This window comes from Schistocerca piceifrons, chromosome X (genome assembly GCF_021461385.2).
Source record: "Schistocerca piceifrons isolate TAMUIC-IGC-003096 chromosome X, iqSchPice1.1, whole genome shotgun sequence".
Classification (NCBI taxonomy): domain Eukaryota; kingdom Metazoa; phylum Arthropoda; class Insecta; order Orthoptera; family Acrididae; genus Schistocerca; species Schistocerca piceifrons.
The window spans coordinates 812580181-812600077 of NC_060149.1; the positions used below are offsets into that span (position 1 = coordinate 812580181).

General features: G+C 42.5%; 1 protein-coding gene across 1 annotated transcript in view; it reads left to right on the forward strand.

Moving 5' to 3' along the window:
• Positions 1–19897, forward strand: part of LOC124721171 (paired amphipathic helix protein Sin3b-like) — a 280712-nt gene that overhangs the window by 26693 nt on the left and 234122 nt on the right. The window contains exon 2 of the mRNA XM_047246007.1: positions 16797–16983. Within this exon, the coding sequence (XP_047101963.1) occupies positions 16818–16983 (166 nt within the window). The 5' untranslated portion in view covers positions 16797–16817. The remainder of the gene's footprint in view (positions 1–16796; positions 16984–19897) is intronic.

The window sequence follows — 19897 nt, forward strand, 5'->3', positions numbered from 1 at the left end:
TGCAACGCCGGATGTGGAGATGGAACAGTTATTTAACAAGAATCTTGGAGGATTTACTGGTTAACAGTGACTTAAAGAAGATTGACGTTTGGTTAGTTTCATACTGAAATTTTGCATTGAATAGGAAGTTTCCGTCCCAGTAGTGATAAGGTACTGATGTTGCTGGGATGGATTTGTGTGGAAGGGATGGGTGAAGAGAATTCACTCTGTATATCCTGTTTGTATTTGCAGATTGAGCAGCTGTATTGGGAATTGTTTGTATACACAGTCAAACCATATCCATTCATGTGGATGGGGATTTGGGTACAGTGATACTTATGTGAAATGCATTGCAGTTGTTGCGATTAGGTTAGATTAGTTTTTTGTTCCATAGATCCATGCTGAGGAGATCCTCATAGATGTGGAACATCTCTCTTTTTCTTTTTTTTTTTAGCTGAAATAACAATACTAATAGTATGAATATATACAATACATCATTTCTTTCTATTAAAAAATTCATCAGTGGGGTAGAAGGAGTTGGCCACAACTAAGTCTTTCAGGCTCCTTTTAAACTGATCTTTATTTGTAACAAAATTTTTTATGTTTGCTGGCAGATTATTGAAGATGAGTGTTCCCGAGTAGTGGACCCCTTTTTGAACTAAAGTAAGGGCTTTTAAGTCCTTGTGCAGATCATTTTTGTTCCTGGTATTGTATGTATGAACCCAGGAATTTAAGACTGTCAACCTCTTCTATCTGCTCTTCTTCATACTTTATGCATATGCTGGGTGGAAACCTCTTACAGGTTCTGAATTGCATACAGTGAGTCTTTTCGAAGTTTAATGTCAATGAGTTGGCTTTAAACCGTTTATTAATATCCATGAAAATACCATTAGCAGATCTTTCTAGAACTACACCCGACATACTATTTATTGCAATACTTGTGTCATCTGCAAACAGAATGAACTCTGCTTGTAGCAGTGCAACTGATGAGAGATCATTAATGTACACAAGAAAAAGCAATGGCCCTAAGATGGATCCTTGTGGGACACCACATGTAATTTCTTCTCATTCTGATGATGACTGATGACTTAATTCACTGGTCCCTTGCACTGACACCCTTTGTTTCCTGTTAGCGAGGTATGACTGGAACCATTTTGCAGCACTGCTCATGACACCATAGAATTCTAATTTATTTAAAAGGATGTTGTGGTTCACACAGTCAAATGCCTTTGACAAATCACTGAGAATGCCTGCTGCTTGTAATTCTTTATTTAATGAATTAAGTACATTTTCACTGTAGGTGTAAATAGGCTTCTCGATATCAGAACCCTTCAGAAATCCAAACTGTGTTCTTGATAATATCTTATTTGTGGTCAGATGGTTGAGAAGCTGCCTGTACATTACTGTTTCTAAAATTTTTGAGACTGCTGGCAGAAGTGAAATTGGTCTATAGTTTGATGGTATCCCTTTATCCACTTTCTTGTATAGAGGCTTAACATCTGCATATTTTAGCCAGTCAGGAAATGTCCCAGTTATAATTGACTTGTTACACAAGTAACTTAGAAGTGTACTAAACTCACAAGAACATTGTTTCTTTAACATCACAAAAAATACATACGTAAATACTCCACTTGACAACGAGAATAAATTCTTGAAACACGTTTTGTTCAGCATGAATACAATACAAAACCAGTGTTGTGTTTACACTAAAAACATTTGAGCAACACAAAGTGAATGACAGTGTCAACTAGCGCTCCTCGTGGCCATACGCCGAAACATGCTAAATTTGGTTTGACAAAGTTGTCACGATGATCACAACAATCACGAAACTGCATTTGCGCAGTAGAGACGTTTGGAAATGGTTGTGGTTGGCCATGATATCTTCATTCGAACAAACCTAGTTATATACTCCCATCAGCCACCACGCCACGTAGAGTTGGGCAGCAGTGGGAGATACGGCACGAATTGTTACAACTTTCACTTTCTTTCTCTTTCTTTCTTTCTCGGGACCTTTGTGCCGCTCCAATGTGGGGTCGGCTCTGTTAGTACGGATTTGACAGTGTTAATGGCAGAGGGTGGCCAGATGCCCTTCCTGACCCCGCCCCGCCCCCCCTCCCCCCCGGGACGGAAGTAGTGTACCCCAGCTGTCTGTGTCTAGTGTAAGTCGTGAAATAGTGTGAACGTTTTCAAATGTCTGTGAGCTGTGTAACTGAGGTGGAACTGGGGACCAGCCCGATATTCACCTAGCTTTTACTTTGAAGAGTGTGGTCAGTTTTGCTGTAGTGTATTCATCCATGCTTTCTTGATGAATAGAGCTTATGACTCGACTTCACTGACCACGGTTTCTTAACAGGACTAACACCTAGTTATGTAGTTGACTGATTCAGGGTATTTAATTCTTCCGCTATTGATGCTAAATCTGCATCATCTGCACCATGAGAGGCTTCTACTTGTTCAGATACTATCATTGTTGTTGTTCTGTCAAAACATTTAGAACACAAAAAGTCGTCACTGGAAACATCTTCACTGTGAAACAGACACTTCAAATGGGAACACTTATTCTCAACCTGAACAAAGTCTGTTTTTTTTTTTTTTTTCTTATATATCACTCTTTTACGGATATGCAAATAGTCAGCACACTTCACTCTCCTGTGGTCCCAGTCAGATGACATTCAAACAGTCCTTTTTACAAAACACAATGCAACTGTGCCAACTGGCAAATTCCTCACGAAAGCACAAAACTCACTGAATGGTCTCAAATTTCTTAGCAGCCTCTTCAGTAAACAAATTAGCACTGAACAACTACAATACAGAAACCTGCAATGAACAACCACGGCCAAGAAACTGCAGCAAAGTGAAAAGAAATATCTACTACAATAAAAGTGAAAAGAAAGAACTGCAACGAAGAAAGTGATAAGAAATAACTGCAACTAAGACAATAGAAATAAACATTGTAACAAAGAAATTAGTAACAAACAACTTCAGTGAAGACATACGTTACCCTTGAAAGTTAAAAAAAAAAAATTTTTTTTTAAAAAATAAAACCTGTCCAATGTAAAAGTGGATGCTCTCCTTTACAGAGAATGTAGTACTACATGGTAATAATCAACAGGGAAAAAATCTAACTTTTCTGGATTGGCATTTCTGAAAAAAAAAAATTGTTTTTTGTAAATTATAAAAAAATTTCAATAGTGACAGTAAAAGAATTTTGACAGATATGTCCAAATGGAGGATACCATTGTAATCATAAAGCAATCATCTTTCAAATAAAAAACCCTAACAAAGTATCTAGAACTGTTACAGAGATACAGAATTTAAAATTTTTTTCTGAAATTCATATGTTCAAAATGGTGTTTACAGTGTCATCTTTGGAGGCTTGTGTCTCGGGGCAGGAATTTTTTTGGAGAAAACAAAAAAATACGTGTTTCTTACTTACTCCTGAATTTTAACATATGCTAAATTCAATAACATCAGAGACTATGAAGTTAACCCCCCTGCCTGAAGTGATACGAATTATGCCCTTTTAACATAGCTGAGTCTTTTTAAGATGTTTGTGCTCCAATATCTCAGATGTTCTCTTGATGGCAGTGAAGATGAAAATAAGCTGTGTGAATGCTTTCTGTCAGTTGCTACACCACAGAATGTAATATATTTACAGGCAATTCTTTCTTACCAAAAGTTATTTCTGTTTGGGTCATGTTTTGTGAAGTGTTCACACACAGACATCATAATTTGGTTATGGCAGCCAGTACACTGTTACAAATCTCTTTGCATTTCTTTATAGGAACACTGGTTTCAAATTTCTAGTTATCAGGAGATCTGATGTTAGGCATATTATGAAGCCCCTTAGGGCAATACCAAGTGAGGTGGCGCAGTGGTTAGCACGCTGGACTCTCATTCAGAAGGGCAATGGTTCAAATCCCCATCTGGCCATCCAGATTCAGTTTTTCCACAATTTCCCTAAATTGCTTAAAGCAAATTCTGGGATAGTTCTTTTATAAAGGGCATGGCTGATTTCCTTCCCCATCCTTCCCAAACCCTCACTTGTGCTCCATCGCAAATGGCCCCATTGTCGATGAGACGTTCAACCATAATCTTCCTTTCTTCCTTCCTTTTTTCTTTCCTTCCTTCCTTTGGGAAACAGTATCCAGGGTGGGAAAGAAGTCCAATGTGCATACAGTATGTCTGCCGGAGGGCTTCAGCTGAGATGTGGAGGAGGCCATGCCTGCTGCTGTCAGGGGTGCAGAGTGCAGCCATCTTCAAGTTGTGATTCATGACAAAGCTAATGATGCCTGTCACATGGGTTCTGAGGCCATTCTAAATTTGTATGAGTGGTGACAGAAGTGGTGAAGAGTGCTGGTCTCACTCATGGAGTGTAAGCAGAACTTGCAGTTGCAGTATTATACTCTGAATTGCTCGGTCATCCTTTTTTGAGATGCAGCCAAGAGGAAGATCACAACCAGATGCTCCATCAGTTCTGTTACCGTCTTGGTTGCAGATTTCTGGATCTGTGTTCCGTGGTGAAGAATTGTGAGGTTACCCTTGATAAATTGGTATGCTTCACAATAGTTTCCAGAAGCATTCTTGGAGCATATTCTAAGTTTGAATGTACCAAATCACCATTAGACAAAACAGCTTCTATCCACAAATCAGCTTGCATACAGGAAGCATCCCTCATGCAAAACTTAGCGTGTTCTTTTCTCACATTATATCATATGAACCATGGATGGTGGGCAGCAGGCAGAGTCCATATTTTTAGATTTCCGAAAATAATTTGGCATAGTGGCCTACAGCAGACTGTCAATCAAGGTCCGAGCATATAGAATAAGTTTTCAGATATGTGAGTGTCTCAAAGACTTCTTAAGTAATAGAACCGAGTACGTTGCCCTGGACAGCAAGTTGTTCATCAGAGACAAGGGTATCATCATGAGTGCCCCAAGGAAGTGTGCACAGACCACTGTTGTTTCTATAGGATGGGTGGCAATCTGTGTGTGGTTGTTGATAATGCTGTAATGTATGGGAAAGTATTGTCATTGTGTGATTGGAAGAATACATGAGATGACACAGATAGGTTTTATCTTTGATGTGATGAATAGCAGCTTGCTTTAAATGTATAAAATGTAACTTAAGCAGATAAGTAGGGAAAATAATCATATAATGCATAGGCAAAATAAGAGAAATTTGGGCTTGTATGGAGGCAAATAGGCAGTCTTTTTTTTTTTCCCTCGCTTCATTTGCTGATGAAACAGGAAAGGGGATGGCTAGTAGTCATACAAGGTACTCCCCACCATGCACTGTATATGTATGTAGATGTAGAGCATCATGTTCTAAAATTTTTGGCGGTTTAAGTTATAATGAATTTTTTTAAAAAAAATGATTGGTATCTCTATTTTCTGAACATTCATATTTGCCAATGTCAGGTAATGCTGTAGAAGATTTTCTGTGGTATTTCAATTCATCTTGCAGTAAGGAGGTTTAGGGTTCAAATCCTTGTCTAGTCACTCAGCTTTAGGTTCTCCACGATTTCTTTAGATGGCTTAATGTAGGTAAACTATTTTATAATCCAAGCTTGTGCTCCATCTCTAATTACCTCCTCCTCAACGGGACATTAAACCATAATCTTCCTCCATACCTCATCTTTAACAGGAGATTACACACTAATCATCCTTTCGTACTATGTTTGGCTGCACAATCCTCACATGAACAACATAACGGTAATGAGGTTTGAATTTATTTAATTATCTTGTCTGATGGGAAAAAGAATACATCTTGTGGGTATGGTCAGAGACTTGTGTAGTTCATACTCTTAATCAGTGGTATAGACAAGAATATCTGAATGCTGTTTATGACCATTACAGTTGAAATACTACATCTGAAGCATGTGGCACTAAATCAGATGTGTAATTGGTGTATTCCTGGATAAGGCCCTATTTCTTATTGAACTGTTTTGAACTGAGTTAAGGTCTCACCAAGGTGTTTTCAAACCACCATTCAGCTGTGATTTCCCTAAATAACTTTATACGGATGCCATTATGTTTTCTTAAATAACGTTGGGCAGATATGACGGAAGGTTGGAAAGTAACTCACAATAATTTTATTACCAAAAAGTTAAATAGGTAACAAAAAAAATCACAAATGAACTTATAACTTTTATCTACTTTTCTACATTTTCACCAATGTGCTCAACACATTTCTCCACTTTCAATATACCTTGTTTGTAGAAGTCCAATTGGCTGGAGTATAACCATCTGTGGACTGCTGATTTCGCTTCCACATCTTTTGTAAGTGTTGGCCAGCCATGATTCAGATGAAAGTCCGACAGTGCATAGTCCAGACTGTAAGGTGGATGCTTTAGCACCTCCTACTCAAACCTGGTGATTTTCTCATGAACAGGAGCTGCAACATGGGAGTGAGCGTTGTCATGAATTAGTTTGACACTGTGAGTGTTGTGGCATTTTTCTCAAAGGACACAGTACATCTTAACCAGAATTTCAATGTTGGCTGCAGCATTCACAGTGGTCCCATGTTCAGCAAATTCCACCAATAACACACCATGTATACCCCAGAAGAGTGTCACAAACACTTTACTAGCAGACTGTGTGACTTTGAATTCTTTTTGTACTGGATAACCAGCATATTTCCACTCTTTCAGGAAGTCATGCCCTTCTGCAGTGTAATGCAGTAAGTGACTCAAGCTTCTCATCATCCTGTGGCTGTCTGTCAGGTTCTTAGACACCCAGGAAGCATTAACTTCACAAAAATTCAACGTGTCACGAACAACATCGTACACTGCACCATAGGAAATGATGAACTGCTGCAATAAGATTCACAATTGCAAATGCTGATCGTTCAAAATGCCTGCTTCAGTGGCTCCGACACTCTGCGGGGTTGCAGCTATTACTGGCTGTCTGTAGCGTGGCGAATTGCTAAGCTTCACACTGGCCTTAACATGTTGGCGATAGTAACATGTGCGCCATGTGTGTTTCGTAGTTTGGGCTTCTCTCCCTAGAGCTGCACATGGAAACAAGATACCCTCTATAGCTCAAACTTCAAAGTAGATCATTGTAAAATTTCAACATTTGAGCTGCAATACCAGGGGAGGCAAAAATTATTGTGCATTACTTCCTGATCCTCCCTCATAACGTAAAGCAAGATGTAACCAAATTCCCTTTACAGAATTGGACGACTTGCGGTGGAGGCCAATACAGTTAAGTTTAGCATAGGAACTCATGTCTGGAAATATACCGTTTTTCTGCTGCATGCAAAGTCCCACGACACATGTTGCTCTCTGACGCCTGCTGCTTGTCATCTGGGTCCACTTACATGTAGGTCTCATTGTGACAACTACCGACGTTAACACAGATAAGACACTTCCGTACTGTGTTTGGATACACACGATCGCCAACCCCTGGTCCTCCAGTATCTGCTGCAGCCATAACCCACACATTCAGGTCTTCCTTGGATGCCAAAGGGGTCTCATAATCATGTGATCCAACAGGTAGTAGTCCAGTGGGTCCAAGTTGAGAGAACATGCAGGTGAAGCAATCAGACCACCACAACATGTCAACTTTTTGCTAAATTGTTGGTCTAGATCCACCATGGTCACCAGCAACACACTAAAAATGAAATGTACTTATAGCTTGGATTCTATACTATTGTGAATGATCACTACTCTACAGTAGTGCAGTATGAACAAGAACCACAAGCACAACAGCAAATGCAAACCGCTCTGGGTGGGTACAGTAGTGCAGTATGAACAAAGACCACAAGCACTGCAACAGGTAAAAGCCTCTGGGGGCAAGTCACAAACTCAACTCAGTGGCATGTAAACAGACTTGTTGGCCGGCCGTGGTGGCCGAGCGATTCTAGGCGCTTCAGTCTGGAACCGCGCGACTGCTACGGTCGCAGGTTCGAATCCTGCCTCGGGCATGGATGTGTGTGATGTCCTTGGGTTAGTTAGGTTTAAGTAGTTCTAAGTTCTAGGGGACTGATGACCTCAGATGTTGAGTCCCGTAGTGCTCAGAGCCATTTAAACAGACTTGTAGTGGGCATGGGATATCAGGTGATCTGTGGATGACACATGTAATACCCTAGTCAGTGGTGCTGAAATTGCTGGAGATTTGCACGTGTGTTGTGGTGTTGCACATTTGGAAAAATATAATTGCAAATATCTGTGTGAAAATGGTACGTTTCTGGGCATGGGTTCCTATGCTAAACTTAACTGTCTTGGTCCCCTCTACAAGCCCTCAATACCTGTAAAGGGAATTTAGTTAAACCCTGTGTATATACTCTGTGTGAGGTGCATTTTTTCTGGTGTTCAGGTAGAAATTTGCAAGTTCGTTTTTGCAGTATATAACAGGAATCAATCCAAACAAATACTGCTCATCACATCTTTCATACGATGCTCAGTGTCGATGGAAAGTGTTGCTTAGTTTCTTGTTACAAACAAAATTAGTTTTAATTCAATATTTTATATGCTCATTCGATACAGCAGTCCCAAATTAGTCTCGTGTGATATTCATTTTACCAGCATGTATTAACAGGGAGAATAACCAGTACTGTAGCAGTGACTGAGCAGTGCTGCAACATAGCAGCAGCAGTCAGCATGGGCCAGGGCTGTGATGTCACTGCTGATGTGCTGGTTATTCTTAATGTTTTACTGTCCCTGTTAATACACCTATCAATAAGACGAATATCATACTAGACTAATTTGGGACCACTCTGTCGAATGGGCATGTAAAATTGCACTTCAAAAATAATTTTGTTTGTAGCAGTGTGTCAAACAAAATATGTGATGAGCAGCATTTGTCTGCAATTACACTTTGCAAAAACAGAATTGTGAATATCTGCCAGAACATTAGAGAAAATGTACCTGATGACCCTTAGGAGAGACACTGTGTATTTATATGATGTAAGATGCCCAGTAGAGCTTACTTTTATTTATTTATTGCTGGACTGACATCAGGTCCTGCTGATCATAAGCGGCATTGCACTACAGAAGACCAAATACCCTTCATACCCTTCATAGTAAATTTCTCTCTAATGTACAGTGTTTCACAGTAATTAATGTGACTGCTATCTTTTTCATATAATTTAATTTGCCTCATTTACTGGTTTAGTAGCTTGTGCCAAAGACATTTTTTCCAATAACAGTGACAGTTTTAATCAGCATACTCATTTTTAATATTATGAATTTGTCATTGTTGATGTGCTTAAACAGCCAAAGATACTAATTATTTGTTTCATAGTGTATATAATTTCATTTCTAAATTGTGTTTTGCATTAACGAAATTTCTAAGCAAAGGAATATATTTTAGCGTATTTCTGCGTCGATGATGACCATGGACTTCTTTGTACCTGATATCCAGCACAGTAGCCAGTCTGTTGTGGTGGGGCCGCCATGTACCCTGTTGATTGTAGCCCCCTGACCACACAGGGATCGCTCTGCTGATGCCTGTGCCGTTAACTCCCCACGTATCCCAAGGGGTAGATGCCCATCCCCCTGGGGCATCGGGACTCCTAGCAATGGCCATCCTGTCAGGTGGCCTTTGCTGTGGCTGGGTGGCGCCCGTGGGGAGGGCCCCTGGTCGGAGTGGGTGGCATCAGGGCGGATAACATACAATGAAGCGTAGTCCATCATCTCTTGCTGGTGGTGAAACACCAGCAGTCTCCAAGCGATCACGAGCTCAATTCAATGCACAAAAGTACGACCTCAAATCGTTCCCCTCCCTGGCCACACCATGGGAGGAACGTCAGGCTAAGGATGGCAGCAGATGTTATTCGCCCCAGCACCTTGTATGTTCGAGAGCTGATGGGGAATCTTTCATGACGATGAAGCCTCAGCTTTTTGTTGAGCATTTAGAGGACAATTTTGGGGAGCTGGAGGGCTTGTCCAAAATGAGATTTGGGTCAGTCTTGATCAAAACAGCATCCTCTGCCCAGTCACAGGAGTTACTCGTTTGTGACAAGCTGGGGGATGTTTCTGTAACCATCACGCCCCATAAGATCTTAAATATGGTCCAGGGTATCATATTTCACAGAGACCTTCTTTTGTAGTCCGACGATGAGCTGCACGCCAATTTAGAGTGGCAAGGTGTACATTTCATCCGACGTGTCCACAGGGTCCAAAGGATAATCAGGTTGCCACCGGTGCCTTCATCTTGGCCTTCGAGGGTGACACATTACCCGAAAAGGTCAAGGATATGGACTACCAATCCCCTATATCCCTCCCCCGATGCGGTGCTTTCAGTGCTGGAAGTTCGGCGATATGTCTTCCCACTGTACTTCCAGCATCACATGCCGAGGTTGCGGATGCCCATCACATCCCAATACTCCATGTGCCCCGCCTCCCATCTGTGTCAACTGTGGAGAGCACCATTTGCCTTGCTCACCTGACTGCAGGATTCTCCAGAAAGAAAGGAAAATCATGGAGTACAAGACCCTGGACTGACTGACCTACACTAAGGCTAAGAGAAAATTTGAACACCTGCACCCTGTGCGTATGACATCATCTTACGATGCCGCTACAACAGTTCTGACACCATCAGCTCCGCCAACCCAGGTCACCTCTCAGAGCTGGAAGACTACACCTGCCCCCTTGATGGTGGGGGGCATGTCCTTCTCTGTTGCTTCTGCACCACCTACTTTGGGAGTAACAACCCCCCAACCATCGGGGATGTCCGTCTCCACTTCTAAGCCGGAGAAGCACGAGTCTTCTTTGGCTTCTCTCGCTAGGAACGGGTCCCTTGGGTCACTCCCTTCTCAGGTTTCTTCTAGTGGGGTAGACGACACCTGCCAGTGGCTGAAGAGCCCAAAAGTAGCTGGTTGTAGGGCTTCACACTCATCCTCAGCCCCGGAGGTGAATCCCTCCCAGCCAAGGAAACCCAAGAAGCAGCGATAGAAACCCAAAAAGAAGACCCCTAAGACCAAGGAAATTGCAGTGGCACCCACACCACCGCTACCTACAAGCTCTGCGGCTGAGGATGGGGTGGAGATTTTGGCATCTGCTGAGTACCTGGATCTCGCCAGACCCTCAGACACAATGGATATAGACTGCTCAGCCAATAAATTGGTGGCAGCAGGTGACTCCTGATGCGTAAGCTGCCTCATTGAATGTTCCATGCCTTCCCAGTCTCACGATGTCATCCTCCAGTGGAATTGCGTTGGTTGGCTGAGCCACGGCAACTGTTGAGCTTTACACCTGTGATCTGCATTTCCCTCCAGGAAACCTGGTTCCCCCCAATGTGGACCCCTGCCCTCCGCGCCTATAAGGGATATTACAGGAACTCTAGTGACTATAATAGAGTGTCAGGAGGAGTTTGCATTTATGTCCTAAACTCAGTCTGTAGTGAACCCATGCCCCTTCAAACCCCTCTTGAAGCTGTGGTTTTCAGAATAAGGATGATGCAAGAAATAACTGTCTGCAATGTATATCTTCCTCCAGATGGTGCAGTACCCCTGAATGTACCTTTCCTACTTCTGGGAGAGTTTAATGCTCATAACCCCTTGTGGGGTGGTACCATGCTTACTGGCCGATGCAGAGATGTCAAAACTTTACTGTCGCAGTTCGACCTCTGCCTCTTAAATACTGGGGCCGCCACACTTTTCAGTGTGGCTCATTGTAGTTACTTGGCCATTGATTTATCAATTTGTAGCTCAGGACTTTTCCCATCCATCCACGGGAGAGCACATGACGACCTGTGTGGTAGTGACCACTTCCCCATCTTCCTGTCACTGCCCCAGCATGAGGCTCATGGATGCCTGCCCAGATGGGCTTTGAACAAGGCGGACTGGGGATATTTCACATCTGCTGTCACCATTGAATCTCTCCCACACGGCAACATCAATGTGATGGTTGTGCAGATGACTAGCAGCAGAAAATGTGATCCCTGGTTCTTTAGGGTGCCCGAGGTGTAAGGCAGTCCCTTGATGGTCACCGGAAGTCGCTGAAGCAATTAAGGAGGGTTGGCGAGCTCTACAGTGCTATAAGTGGCACCCTTCCCTGGAGCACTTCATAGCCTTTAAACAGCTCCGTACCCGTGTTCACTATCTTATCAAATAATGGAAGCAGGAGTGTTGGTAGAGATACATCTTGACCATGGGGTGCCATACGTCACCTTCCCAAGTCTGGGCATAGATTAAATGTCATTTTGGATACCAGACCCCAACAGCTGTCCCCGGTGATACCATAAATGGCGAGTTATGTACCGGCATAGATTAAATGTCATTTTGGATACCAGACCCCAACAGCTGTCCCCGGTGATACCATAAATGGCGAGTTATGTACCAACACAAACGCAATTGCCAAGCACTTTGCTTGAGCTTCTGTGTCGGAGAATTCCCCCCCCAGCCTTTCACATACTCAAACAGAGGCTGGAAGGAAACATTCTCTCATTCACTACACGCAGCAGTGAATCCTATAACGCCCCATTTACAGATTGGGAGCTCCTCAGTGCCCTTGCACATTGCCCCGACACAGCTCCTGGGCCTGATTGCATCCACAGTCAGATGATTAAACATCCTTCATCTGACTACAAGCGACATCGACTCGTCATCTTCAACCGGATCTGGTGCGATGGCATCTTTCCATCGCATTGGCGGGAGAGCACCATCATTCCGGTGTTCAAACCTGGTAAAAACCCGCTTGATGTGGATAGCTATCGGCCCATCACCCTCACCAATGTTCTTTGTAAGCTGCTGGAATGTACGGTATGTCGACGGTTGGGTCGGGTCCTGGAGTCACGTGGCTTGCTCTCTCCATGTCAGGGCGGCTTCCGCCAGGGTCGCTCTACCGCTGATAATCTTGTGTCCATCGAGTCTGCCATCCGAACAGCCTTTTCCAGATGGCAACACCTGATTGCCATCTTTTTTGACTTGGCAGCATCATATCCTTGCCACATTGTATGAGTGGAGTCTCCAGGGACCAATCCCAATTTGTATCCAAAACTTCCTGTTGCTCCGTACTTTCCGTGTCCATGTTGGTGACTCCCATAGTTTCATCAATATCCATGAGAATAGAGTCCCGCAAGGCTCTGTATTGAGTGTGTCTCTATTTTTAGTGGCCATTAACACTCTAGCAGCAGTTGTTGGGCCCTCTGTTTCACCTTCTCTGTATGCAGACAACTTCTGCATTTCGTACTGCTGCTCCAGTACTGTTGTTGCTGAGTGGCGCCTTCAGGGAGCCATCCACAAGGCGCAATCATGGGCTCTAGCACACGGCTTCCAGTTTTCAGCTGCAAAGTCGTATGTCATGCACTTCTGTCGGCGTCGTACCGTTCATGCGGAACCCACACTTTACCTTAATGACGATCTACTCACTGTAGTGGAGGCATATCAATTCCTAGGACTGGTTTTCAATGCTCAACTGAGTTGGCTCCCTCACCTTTGTCAACTTAATCAGAAGTGCTGGCAGCACCTCAATCCCCTCCATTGCCTGAGCAACACCAATTGGAATGCAGATCGCTGTACGCTGCTGCAGCTCTACAGAGCCCTTGTCCAATCCCGAATTGACTATGGGTGTGTGGTTTATGGTTCGGCAGCGCCTTCAGAATTGCATTTACTCAACCCTGTGCACCATTGTGGGGTTCGATTAGCGACAGGAGCTCTTAGGACGAGTCCAGTGACCGGCGTACTGGTGAAGGCTGGTGTCCCTCCACTGTAGATCAGACGTGCTCAACTGCTTACCAGTTACACCGCACACATTCATAGTTCCATTGAGCATCCGAATTACTGTCTCGTTTTCCCACCCGTGCCAGTCCATCTCCCTCATCAGCGGCCCAGATCGGGGCTATCGATTGCCATTTGTGTGTGGTCCCTTCTTTCCAAACTGGAGCCCTTCACTTTACCACCTCTACTTGCGGTCATGTACGCCTCTATGGTATACGCCTCAGCTGCAGCTTCTTCTGGACCTTTTGCTTGGCCCTAAGGACTCTGTTAACCCCGCCTCTCTCCGCTGTCACTTCCTCTCGATTCTTGACATGTTCCGTAGCTCTGAAGTGGTTTTACACCGACGGCTCAATGGCTGATGGTCACGCAGGCTTTGCATATGTTCATGGAGTACATATTGAGCAGCACTCCTTGCAAGTTGGCTGCAGTGTTTTCACTGCAGAGCTGGTGGCCATATCTCATGCTTTTGAGTACATCTGCTCATACCCTGGCGAGTCGTTTCTCCTGTGTACTGGTTCATTGAGCAGCCTACAAGCTGTCGACCAGTGCTACCCTTGTCACCCTCTGGTAGCGTCCATTCAGGAGTCCATCTATGCCATGGAACAGTCCCGCCATTCCTTGGTGTTTGTGTGGACCCCAGGACATGTCAGAATCCCCAACAACGAACTTGCTGACAGAGTGGCCAAACAGGCACCACAGGAACTGCTTCCGGAGATAGGCATCTCCGAAGCTGACCTGTGTGCTGTCTTACACCGCAGGGTTTTTCAGCTTTGGGAGACGGAATGGCATACCAGCATGCACAACAAACTGCGTGTCATTAAGGAGACTATGAATGTGTGGAAGTCGTCCATGCAGGCCTCTTGCAGGGAATCAGTTGTCCTCTGCCGGCTCCGCATTGGCCATACGTGACTAATGCATGGATACCTACTCCGTCGCGAGGACCCACCTGTGTCGTCGTGGCTCCCAAATGACAGTTGTCCACCTCTTGCTGGACTGCCCACTTTTATCCACTCTGCGGCAAACTTTTAGTTTTCCTAGCACCCTACCTTCGGTGTTGGGCGACAATGCATCCACAGCAGATTTAGTTTTACGTTTTATCTGTGAGAGTGGGATTTATACTTCTATGTAGGTTTTAGTGCATGACCTTTGTCTCTCTGTGTCCTCCACCCTAGTGCTTTTAGGATGGAGGTTTTCATGTATTGCAGAGTGGCTGTCTTTCCCTTTTTATCCTCGTGGTTGGCCAGCCACTGTAACCTGCTTTCATGTTTTACTGTCTTCTGTTTCTAGCGTCTCTGTTGTTTTCTTGCCCTCATTTGTTCATTATAGTGTTCGTTGCCGGCCCTTCGTTCTTCTTGCTTTTCCTTTCTTTCCGTTTTGTGTTATATGTTTCGTCCATTTTATTCTCACATTTGTGGGATTGTTTTATTAGGAACAAGGGACCGATGACCTCATAGTGTGGTCCCTTCTCCCGCCTTTGAACCAATCAACCAACCAACCTTGGGTGTGCTACCCAGACCCATTTTCAGGATTCTTATCTAATGCCTGCCAGGGGCAATAAAATTTGATTAATTTTTGATCAAATTAAAAAAGATTAATTGCTGTCATAATCTATTGATTAAGAGGTAGAATCTTATTTTAAAAGTTTAATACAATGAAGCAAGTATTACAGTTAGAAACTGTGTGTTTGTCTCGAGGCAACATAACTGATGGTGCGCACATGCCCAAACTCTATTCATTCAGTCTTTGAGAATAAGGAAACTTACTGATTTCGAAGAAAGTTTACACACAATTTCAAAGCTTTTCAAACTTTTTTCTCACTGACACTTCCCACAAAATAATGAAAGGAAAAATTTCATTGCTTACCACTTTTCCACTGTTCATGCAGTAAAACAGCAGCATCGGGCATGATGTTTTAATTTATTACCTCTTTACTACTAATTCTATTTGCATCATAGTTTGTACACAATATCCATGTATACTACAGAATGTACCTACAATATTATATCATTGTACAACACACATTTCAGAAGATGTGAAGTCATAAACATTTACATGTGTGAAAAACTAGCTTTTACTTAAAATGAAGCACAAATTATGTAGTTTATATTCATCTGATGTCTCATAATGCGAGCTCTTAGTGACTTTCAACGAACTTTAAGCATAATTTCAAACCTTTCCTAAACTTTTTCTCACTTCCATTACATGCTTAATGGCAAATATTTAACGCTAAGTAATCAGACGATTGAAGCTGTTCCCACATAAGAGTCTGACTCTTTAAAGAATCGGGAGTTCACTGGTACAAGTCTGAATGTGTACACCACAGAGAGCAACTATAATGTGAGGAAGTTATACTAATGGTATTGGATGTTCTGTGTATACTACTGCACACTGCTCACTGGAGACAGTCATATTTTCTTCTTGCCAATTGACACATTCAAGTTTTCTAAGATTAAAAAAAGTTTGTGTGGCACAATGACCTGGTGCAAGTCTCTCAATTGGACACCACTTCTCCAACTTGCATGTCCTTAAAACCAATGGCACCCAATTTTGCCTCAACAGTAACCCATCAAAGTACTATCTGCACCCAGTGTTGCTTAACTTCGGTGATTGGGTGTGAACCAATGTTACCAGTGGGCCTTATACATAAAAGAACAGCAATATATTTTGAATAAAGTTGCTGTGTCAGTTTTTTCTCCTCTGGCCATTCAGCCTCTTTTCATTTATAATTCCCTTAAGAACAACACTACAGAATCCTGCTGTCTGTATAAAATCTGTTATCACATAAAGAGGTGTAAAATCAGCCATAGTCAAAAATGCTCTCCTGTTACTCTCATTCACAAAAGACTTTTGCTGTTTGTCTTTCCTTTGTTTCCAAACTGTCACCCCCGTAGTACCCCATCCTGCGTACTGTGCTGTCAACCACATGAATCGTCAGAATTAAGAAGGGGAGAGATATTTTTCATCCATTTTGTTTGAGCCATAATTTCAAGACACTGAAAGAGTAAAGTTTTGTTTTGTGCCATTCATATACCACGTATTCCGGCGACATGTATTGCAGTCGAGTAAAATAGTTGTTAAGTTTGGCAGTTAAATGTTTAAATGTCTTTCTAAATTTGTGCTATCTAATTAATGAAATTTTGTGTTGTTTTCAGTTCAAATCAGTGTGATGTGAAATGAAACGGAGAGCAGAAGACACCGTTAAACAGGAACAAGTGCAGGTGGGAGTTTATTGTGGACAACCCCGCTCTCGTGCTAGTGGCAGTGGCTTTGTTATGGGAGATTCTGCACCTTCAGCACTTGCAACACACTCCAGTGCAAGAATTCTTTCCTCACTTTCTGGTAATTCCCTTTATTAGTGAGATTTTGATATTTTGCTTGGCAGTAATTTACAAAATTGCTAAAGATATTTTCACATGTTATTATATATTAGTGTTAGTTATACTGCATTTTGTTTCCTTGCATACTGAAGTGTACTGTTGGCAAAAACTGATGATTAATAGTTTTAAAGTTTGTGGATACCACAAATGTTACTTACATTACTCAAAACACTGAAATGAGGTTTGATTGTAAAAGCTGAGAAATTTGGCTGTAGGATTCTTCACAGACATTGAAAGAAAAATGATTATGTAATTTGTACAGTGCTCTTGTTAGCAGCAGTGAAAAAGTTAGGTATTTCTATACTGGTCCTGGCTAAACAGCGCTCCACGAGTGCGAGTGCTCCTGCCTAGCACTCCAAGCGCAGCGATGAGTAGGACTGAGGGTTTAGGAGGAGGAGAAAAAGCAAGGCTGCAGCTGGATGCCACTTGAGCAAAGCATTTGCCTTGTCAGACGCCAAGCAGTTTGCTGGCAACTCACATTTACTTTCTGCATAAGGAATATTACGGCACTTATCTAAAAAATAAAAAGTGGAAAAGCCACATTGTTCAATGCCGAATGGGAATTTCCTTAATTTTCATATAATTGAAATGCCATGTAAAGTGCTAAATATGCCATCGCACTATTATGGGCTGGAAAAATACTGGGACATCATTACAACACCATCCAGAAAGACCATATGATGCACTTGGCTTCTTACGAATGGCAGTGAATGCTGTCTGAACTGAAGGTAGTCATTAGGCCAAAAACTGAGTTAAGGGTGAGTTGAGTGGTGACAAAAAATTTTTGTGGTCAACATCATATATTATTTGAAATCATTAAGTGTCTTAATGCAAGGGGAGAATCATTTGGTAACATATGGGAGACAAGATTAATGCCATCATACAGAAGGTAGTCCAAGGAGGGGGGGGGGGGGGGGGGGGGGGAAGAAAACACAGCTTCAGATTCATGACCTGGAACATTTGCCATAAGTAAAGGCAGTCATTTGTGGACCACACATGACTGTCTATATTTTATTAACTGAAATATTTCATCATGATTTCTCTAGGAGATTCTAAGCCATTGCACAACTGAAGACAAATTTTGATTTATTTGAGCTGATAGATGTTTAGTGTAGCTCTCAGTTCAATGACCTGTTTGTCCAGTCCAGGTATTTACAAGACTTTATGAAATGTCACCCCAAGGGCAATATCCTCAACTGCAGAGACAAGGCAATAAAGTTATTTCACTGTTCAATCCACCACTTGTGTGCGAACATTTTCTTGCTTTTATGAAATCAACAACACCGCACCAATGTTCAGGTTTCACCGATTTCAATCTGCGTAAGTCCATAGGTTTGACTGTATCATGAACTATAGTTCTGGGTATACTACAAATTATAAAACTGAAATGTGTATAAGTTTATAAAGATCACAACTTAATGTTAAATGCAAATACATAAAGCTTTTCAAGTTCAGCTCATCCTATTAGCACCATCTAATGCACTTCTTTTATCAAGTAATAAAAATTATTGCTTTGGCAGAAAAATAAAAAGTTGAAAATAAACACATGTGATAAAATCCTGCTTATAAAAATATGCTGCAGTTTTTGTTCTTAGAAGTAGTTCCATTATGTTGCAAACTATTCTTCCTCTCCCGCATGCGCAGGCAGCCTTCAACATATATCCATCTCACTCACACATCCGCTCGAAATAGCGCAGCGGTGGGGGAAGCCAGATTGCTCAGCAGACTTGCTGTGCTCGTGGATTGTCAGCATGCTACAGGAGCACATACATTGGCCAGGCCTGTTCGATACTAATACATTCAATGTGTTTTTAACAGTGTGATTAAGTAAATAATGTACAAAGAGTTTTTAACTGCCACTGAAATCTGTCAAAATGAATAATCACAGTTTTTTGCTTTAATTAGACACATTATATTGTATAACGAATGGTGTTGATTGAGAAAGAACAGCTCAGCACAACCTCATTATGCCGTGAATCACCATTCGGAGAACCATATGATGACAGGCTGTTGGTAATAACAAGACAAGAGATTAAAATAATAGAGGAGATATATGAGGACTGTTTTAAAAAAGACCAACCTTTTGAAATAGCATGTCAACCGGCAGAAGGAGCTTGTTACGGCTACTGAGTGCCCCTATTGGCAGGCTTAAAGAAAAAACTTGCATTAGCTTCATTCTGCTGTGACCATCAGTTGTCAAGCTACAGCTGCTGAAGTGAGCACGTACACAAGCTGTTCATCAAATTAATGGCAAAGTGATAATAAAACAGCTTAAAGAGCAGTGAGTGTGCCTGTGAAATTTTTCTGCAGATGTAGCAAAACTTTTACAGAGACAGGCTGCAGCTGATTGAATTGATGGAACATCCACCCATAAGGACTGCGGACGATGCACAGACACTGGCCATGGCAATGCTCGATGATGACAGGAACCCAATTTGGCTGGTGGCCAGAACCACAAACCCAAACAGTCGCACCCAGCCAGAACAGTTGCAGACGCGGCGACACATGCAGGAGGTGAAGGAGTGTCCATGGTTGGCATCCATGTAGCAGTTCTGCCAGGCTCTTGTCCCCACCTTAGTGAAATGGTATGAACTAAAAAACTGGTCTAAAGCAGCTTCAGGGGACCTGCCAGATACATACTTCTACATCTGAGTTTTAAATGTCTGCACAATGCATTCAGCCTCACCATTACATTGGGGATGAAACGGGGGAGCTGTGAGATGGTTAACACCAGTAGCCTGACAAAAACATGCAAATTCTCGAGAAACAAACTGGGGGCTGTTGTCAGTAACCATGGTATACGTGAGTCCCTCAGTTGCAAAAATCATGTTAGCAGGTTCGCATCCTGCCTTGGACACGGATGTGTGTGATGTCCT